Source organism: Populus alba, chromosome 8 (assembly GCF_005239225.2).
Source record: "Populus alba chromosome 8, ASM523922v2, whole genome shotgun sequence".
In the NCBI taxonomy this organism is placed as follows: domain Eukaryota; kingdom Viridiplantae; phylum Streptophyta; class Magnoliopsida; order Malpighiales; family Salicaceae; genus Populus; species Populus alba.
Window position 1 is genome coordinate 9954223 of NC_133291.1, and position 7495 is coordinate 9961717.

The 7495-nt window shown below is 33.2% G+C and overlaps 1 protein-coding gene across 1 annotated transcript; it reads right to left on the reverse strand.

The window, feature by feature from the left end:
• Positions 1–1226: 1226 nt before the first annotated feature.
• On the reverse strand, positions 1227–4364 carry LOC118054867 (uncharacterized). Its single transcript, XM_035066641.2, has 7 exons — positions 3988–4364; positions 2778–3507; positions 2448–2558; positions 2149–2220; positions 1950–2015; positions 1641–1682; positions 1227–1536 (listed from the first exon to the last, which is right to left on the reverse strand). Exons 1-7 carry the CDS (start codon positions 4290–4292, stop codon positions 1372–1374), a joined length of 1491 nt encoding a protein of 496 aa, XP_034922532.1. The 5' UTR covers positions 4293–4364; the 3' UTR covers positions 1227–1371.
• Positions 4365–7495: the final 3131 nt, after the last annotated feature.

Consider the following 7495-nt stretch of genomic DNA (forward strand, 5'->3'; position numbering starts at 1 on the left):
AATATAAATTTATCAATAAACTCTTATTTGAGCCGTTGTGATTCCTCGTCCTCATTGAAACAAACTACAATGAGATGAAATGGATGGAAGCCAAAACCTTCGGTCGTTTTTCTGAACAAAAAACACCAGTTTCATGCGAAAGTTAGTCATCATCTATCCGGCCCTTCCCAGGCAATCGTAATCGATCGATAATGGAAAACAATTTGAATAAAAAGGGTTGAGAGAGTGTTTTTTTAATGAAATTTGATTATTTTTTTCCCAGAAAAGTGATAAAAGAAGTGATTTGGAAGGGGTTGCAAGGCCTATATATACCCACCATTCTTTACAAGAATATATATCTGCTACACTGTTATCATCACTATTGACATGCTTATAGATAATGAATTCATCTTGGAGCTCATAGTATAATGATGCTGTTGATAGCACCTTGAAGCTTCGAGGTCTGTAACTTGCACTCTTAATAATCCAACCGATAGCATGGATCAGTCTGATTCAATAGCATGTTCCACGCATCATTTGCTCTAGAGTATGCGACAGTAATTAGATCAAGGGCTCTTTGAATTGCAGGACTTCAGCATCATTTGATTCATGAATACGTCCCTGCTGCTGTGGAGAAGATGCAAAGAGAACAACCTTTATGATCTCTTTGGGTACCTTTTTTTTTATAAAAAAAATGATGGTAGTTGTTGTTTCAGTGATTATAACAATAATAATGATAAAGTGATAATTAAAGAGTTATGGTGAGATGATGATAAAATCATGTATGTTATTAATAATATGGTTGTTGTAGTTGTGGTGGAGGGTGATAGATGTTAAAAGTCATGCTAAGAATATGAAATGGTGATTGTATTAATAATAAAATAGTAGTTATGGTGGTGGATAGCAATAATGGGATTAATTATATCAATGGTGTCAATGATTGTGAGGGTGATAAAGATGATAGTCCAAGAGATGAAGTGATAGTTTATATGAATCTCTATTTGTTTTTATAAAGTTAATGTATTTTTTTATGAACTATTAATAAATAATTGAAAAATATTTATCATAAATTTATTTTCTAATGTTTTTTTATTTACCTTGAAAAATGAAAAAAGAAATTTCAGAAAAATATTTTTTATACAAAAAAAAAAAAAAAAAAAACCTTAGAACCCCATCAATCGCTAACAAACCTGGCTTAACTAGCATTGAAAGAACTTGAGAGGCCATATAAAATCGAAGAGGAAACATGAAATTAAACACAAATTAGTTATGTATTTACCAATATGGCATCTGAAGCTACATATATATATTTATTTATTTATTTTCGGTCTCTTGATCTTGTACTAGAATTTATTTTATGAGAGACACAAAACAGCGCCACATGAACATACTTCATCTATATAGACACCCTCTATAAGTTGGTGTCCAGTAATCAGATCCTGCGTTGTCGTGATAAATTTGAGGGGTGGAAGAAACAGGAACTAAACAAAGACCTCTGCTTTTGAGATCAAGCTTCGCATCTCCCTTGTCTTTTCTATCCAAGCCTACCCAAGGATCCTGAAATAAAAGCTGAGCGTGTTAATTATAGCTCGAAGGTGCTACTTCACCCTAAGAAAACAGTACAGTACTATATTATATCGCGCATGGCCGTAATTGCTTACATTTTGTGAATTCGTAGTCTTCATGTAAGGATTGATCAATAGCTGCAAACATAAGGCAGAGTGCTAGCTATCAAGAAATGATTATTTTTTTAACTTAATCAAGTAAATTAAAGGTGTGGATTAAGCTAACATGACCGACAATATATCCTTATCTTTTTACTACTGCCAGTCACACAACCTTTTCTTCCATGATTTCTCATAAAAAACGATGGATCGAACTCACAATTCTTACAATAAACGATGGATCGACACCATATTTACGTTCTAGTGGGTGATTAGACAAAGGATATGTCAAGATAAGATGATCACCTGCACCTGCCCTTGCAAGAATTTAATGTATTGAATCGCTTCGTATAGCACCGAGGCTGTATCAGTCTGAAATTTAAACGAAAAGGAAAAGATATTGATTACAGCAAAAAGGGTAGCATGATTAATGAGAGAGATAAAGAAGAATAGAAGAACATGTTTTGTTTAAAATAAAGGTATTCATAATGCTCATCGTGCTTACCCTTCCAAACGGCGAGACAATTTGCTGAAGGGCCGTGACTCTTTCCGAAAGCTTGACTTTTGATGCTTGCATCTATTAAAACAAAAAACAAAGAAAAGAAGAAATTTCCACTAGCCATTATCATTAGCTTTAATTAGTGCGTCGGTACTCTTCTAATTGGGTAGTCCTAAGGGATGATATATACTAGCGCTCCATCTCTTTGTATAATAGCTCTCAATCATTTGAAAAAGAGAGATAAAATTGAAGAAATGAAGAGGGAAAAAGGAGTTCTATTATGATCTTCCGTCCTGTATATGTACCTTTACTGGTGAAACTGTAGAGCTCTCATGCTTAGCTTTCTTTACAGCCGTCTCCGAAGTTTCTTCACGTCTTTTCTTTCTTTCATTTGTTGTTCCATGCCCTTTTCCAATCTGCATGCAATATATATACTCAGATACTTTGCTGAGTATTAATTTTCGGCAAATAAAAATTTACCACGATTAATTACTGATCTGCTCTCTACAAATTATTGATCATGAGGAATTAATATTAGAAGCAGCAGTTGCACGGGCTAGAGGTCACGTAATTAACATACGGAGAAAGGCGAGCAAAAACTATATATCAATAGCTGATTAGTAAAAGATTCTCACCGGAGAAGAAGTTTGGATTCCTTGCTTTCTACTATCAGATAAATTGATCGATTTAAAGCAAGGTTTAGGCACTTGAAAATCAACCAGTGGCTTGCTTAATCGATTAGTAAACGTTAAAACATCTGCAAAGTTTCTCGCACTTCTGCTTGTAGCATCAGGCATGCCATAGTAGTATTTGCTGTTATCTCCTACCACTGAGCTGTTAAGGCCAATATTGTATCCAACACCATTGCTATTAAATGACCGTCTAAAAGGGGCCGTAGGTCTTCCACGGTGGTCGTTATCTACTTTAGGATCACGGCTATAACATGATTGAAAACCTGAGTTTCTGCTTTCTCCCACTAAACATGGTGTGGAGTTGCTGTAAGTTTGATGCTGGTTTGAGTAGTGATTATTTACAGAAGGGTTCAGGGATGTGTTGCCTGTCAGTGGATCGAATGATTGCCGTTTTACTTCTGGGTTTGGTGGAGCAATACGCAAGTGGCTGACCAACTTGTTCAACCTTCCACTTCCGATCAAGCTCTCACTGAAACCATTTAATTGCTTTTCGAAGTTGTTAAAGGACGTAGGATTCGTTAATTCCCAATTGTTGTCCATTTTCTTGAAGTAGTCACAGGCTGGTCCAAATATGCCAGATGACATAGTACTAGTAGTCTTGGATGACAAAGCGTCAAGTAAGTTCTCTCCAACGTCTTGACTGTTTTCCAACTCTTCATTGCTTCCACCTCCTCTGGTAGGGTTTAAAACAAATTAAAGCATTAAATTAACAGAGGTATTCCACACGGAGAACAGATAAACTTTACCTTTCTTTTTGACAAAAAAAATTAAGAAATGAAAGATGTCGAATGCAAATTCTTTCAATATGAAGTTAAATTTTTATTTCAAGTAGATCAAACGAAAAACAGACAAAAAAAAAAATTTGAAAATATATATAAAAATAAAAGAATAATTCTTGATCCTTGAACCTCTCTCTGAGTACATCTACCCATATATCCATTAATTTAAGCCCCAGTTTCACCCTTTTCTTGTGCGAAAAGATTCTTCTCTCCACACACATCTTATTCAAATATATTTGAACACAAATATAAATAATCAAGATGACAAAATAACAGGATGATATTTGTATATGTTATCCTTATGTGCCTTTTCGTCATCCAAGAAAAAACTATATATGTAGCATTTTATTTACGGTGCTATGAAATTAACTTACAATAGAATATGGTTCCAAAGTTGGCTATGATCTGAAGCGTGTTCTCCCATCATTTCGCTTGATGAAGAAGGCTCAACGAGTTGGCGAGCGGACTCAACGGTCAGTCCAGAGTGATTAGAAGCATTAGTAAAGGATGTAGACATGGAAAGATCCTCTTCGCAAGTGGAGTTAGAACTAGGGTTTGACTGTTGCCATGGACTGGTATTAGTCCATGAAGAGAGTGATGCTGCATGGTGAAGATCCCACCAATTTGGTGGAGTGGAGGAAGAGATTACCACAGAGTCATCAGTGCATTCTTCGGCCATATTAATCTCTAAAGTAGCAAAAATGCTGTATTGGAATCCTCCTTTTATTCTTCTTTCTGTTGGTGGAGGTGTGAATTTAAGGAGGATAAATCACATCTCCATTGGTGGTGACGTACGTACGTACGTTTATAGGTTATATGCATCAATTATAGAGGAGACAATAAAATATGCAACCTGAGTTTCTCCCACTAAGTTTGTGGGCAATTATTATATTGAGGGCTGGACCAGGAAGAGTTTGGCTCAAGGTTGCTAATGTAGGGTTGTTGGACAAGTTTGGTTTAGGCTTTATTTTCTTATTGGACAGTGTTGGGAGCCTCTCTCTCTCTCTCTCTCTCTCTCTCTCCGCGTGAGATTTAACCAATTTTCGTATGGATAAGGAGCTTGACATTAGTATACTGGTCCATAATTAAGCAAAAGGAGAGGAACTACATGCTCGTCTTTCAAATATTTATAGAAGGGAATAACGATTGATCTTCATAAACTTCCTCAGCTTTAATGGCTCCATTTTGATAATGGGTACTAATTAGAGCTAGAGAGAAAGAAATGGCCAGACGAAAGGAGCGAATACTTAACTTGAGCCTGGATTTTGGAGTGGAAATAATATGTAAAGCCCAGAAAATGAGGAAAGTGGTCTTCTCTTTTGATTTTCATTTGCTATCACCATGAAAGGCCTCGCGTGTTAGCTTTTTCCGACATATATGATATATATGATCGTTTGCTTCAATTTTGCAATATCGGTTAGTTTCTGTCCACTGCTTTTCTTCTTGATATATCTCTTTAAATAAATTCTTTTCTCTTTGTTCTTCGATCGCTTCATGACGCAATTAATATACGCAATGAGAACTATCTACTACATGAATTACAGCTATATATCGATAACTTTTTTCTCCATCACCAGGCAGGCTGTAAGAATTTCAAGCTCCAAGCATATTCTCCAAATATCAAGAATATTATACATTACTAATCCATGTTCTCCATTGATAACGGTAATCGGAGATTGTTAGTTCGCGCCTTAACATCTAATGTCCTGTCATATAAAGACCCTTGAATTGCCATCTATATACGTTGCTTGATTCATTAGCAGAACACACGGAGAAGATAAAACTAAACGAGATATCCGGCGTTAATCTGTCCAGGGATAGAGCACCACCACCACCAGGACTAGCTTTTTGGCATTAATTTCAAATCACAAACCCTGCCATTATAATAAATATGACTAAAAGTATATGTACCCTTTTGTTACTGCGGCTGGTTACCAGGGGATCGAATATGCGCAAAGCACTATAACTAGCTAGAAAGGATTTGCACTTGAATTTTTCTCTCTCTCCATAATGCAAAGCCATGTGCATTTGTTTTTCTTACACTATAGACTCCAAAAACAGGAATTAATGCAGGTGTTCTTCGGCACAGATTTTGCTTTGTGGTTCCGTGTGCTTGCACGTGCATGTGCGTGCACGTCTCTGCTTCTTTGCCCACTCCTGTTACTTCTATTCGTTCAATCATGTTTGAGATAAAATTGAGTTTACAGTGGCTAAACTCGCATTCTGTCTTCTATATATTCACCGAAATAAAAGCTAGCTATATACGACATGGAAATCCATGAAAAAACCTGAGGTCAATATTCCCATTAATTAATCTATATTATGCACGACACGAAGGAGAGAAAAAACGACAAGGCAATTCGAGATCAATATCGAGGGCAGTGATGATATTATTTAATGGATTGAGAGCATGTTTCGACGTTGCTTTATTCTTGACACTTTTTGAATATGGTCTCTTCAGTTTTTTATTTTATTTATCAGGTTTCTTTACTCAACGAAATTTCTTAATATAGCTCCATCATGATTCCATCAGTTTTTTTTTAGTATTATTAAATATGGACATGTTTCAAAAAAATATATGATTTTATGCTCTAAAATTATGAAAAAATAATGGGCAAAAAAATTGATAAAAATAATAAAAATAAAAATTTAAGATTCCTAATAAATTTGAAAAAAAAATATTAAATTGAAAAATAGAAAAAGGAAATACAAAACCCTTTACAAAAAAAAAAAAAAATTCGGGTATTGTAAATTTTATTTTCTCATGAAAGGGAAAATAAAAATATGTTAAGTCACCCTTATTTATTTATTTATTTATTCTATTTTCAATTTCAATTTAACTTCACACTATGATTTTTATATAAATGGTCACTTATAATTTTTAAATTTAAGCTTCTGATTTTTCCTGATTTTTTTATAAATGATGAATTTTTATTATCATATTATTTATTTTTTTGATATTTTTCATTAAAAATTATATATATATATATATATTTAATGTATTTTCATTTTTATCTTTTTTATTTTTTAAAATATTTAAAATAACTTATTTCTTTTTTTCTAAAGGGTAGTTTTGTATTTCCATTTTCCTTTTTTTTATATAATATTTATTTTTTAAAATTTTAATTCTAATTTTTTTTCATATTAACTATTTTTTTATAAAAATAATTATAGTTTTGACATTTTTTTTGAGAAAAAGGTTTCTTTGTTCATTTTCAATAAATAATGAACAAGTATTTTTATTTTTATTTTTATTTTGAAAAAAAAAACTAAAGATCAGAAATAAAAAATATATTATTTTATCACCAAACTACTTAACTTTTTCCAAGATTGATGTGGGTGAAATTTATTATTAAAATACGAATAACTGAGTAGGCTTTGCATGCGCCAGGCCAATGCACTCAAGCAACCTTGGCCAACCCATGCAGCTCAAAAACAAATAATAATAATAATAATAATAATAATAATAATGATTAGAGAAAAATTACATAACTTTTTTTTATGTAAAATGCACTGTTTTGCATCACGAGTGGTAATTGTTCAATATAAATCGTGCCATGTTTTCTTAGAGTTTGCATTTTAAAAAAAAAAAAACGATGTGTCATTTAAACAAAAAAAAAATATTTATTTATACAACGGGTAGGAGACCATTTAATTAAAGTTTTAGTGGTTCTTGAAGTTTTATAATTTCCTCTTAAATCAAAGTAGGGCTCCTTTTTCATATTTCCTAGAGGCCATTCAAAATTTGACAGGTGAGTCTTTTTATTATTATTTTTTGTTGGGTTTTCATTATTATTTTTAGTGTCGAACACACCCTGCAAATCATTGCGTCGAAACCTCTGTGCCAATGGCTTTATTTGCCTTCTTTTTTTTCTTGAGTTG

Excerpts from the sequence above, each read along its gene's own strand:
- LOC118054867 (XM_035066641.2), bottom strand. The coding sequence starts at position 4,292 with ATGGCCGAAGAATGCACTGATGACTCTGTGGTAATCTCTTCCTCCACT. Across the intron at positions 2,221-2,447 it reads CTACAGTTTCACCAGTAAAG|ATGCAAGCATCAAAAGTCAA; the intron begins GTACATATACAG and ends TTGTTTTAATAG. Across the intron at positions 2,016-2,148 it reads TTGTCTCGCCGTTTGGAAGG|ACTGATACAGCCTCGGTGCT; the intron begins GTAAGCACGATG and ends TTTAAATTTCAG.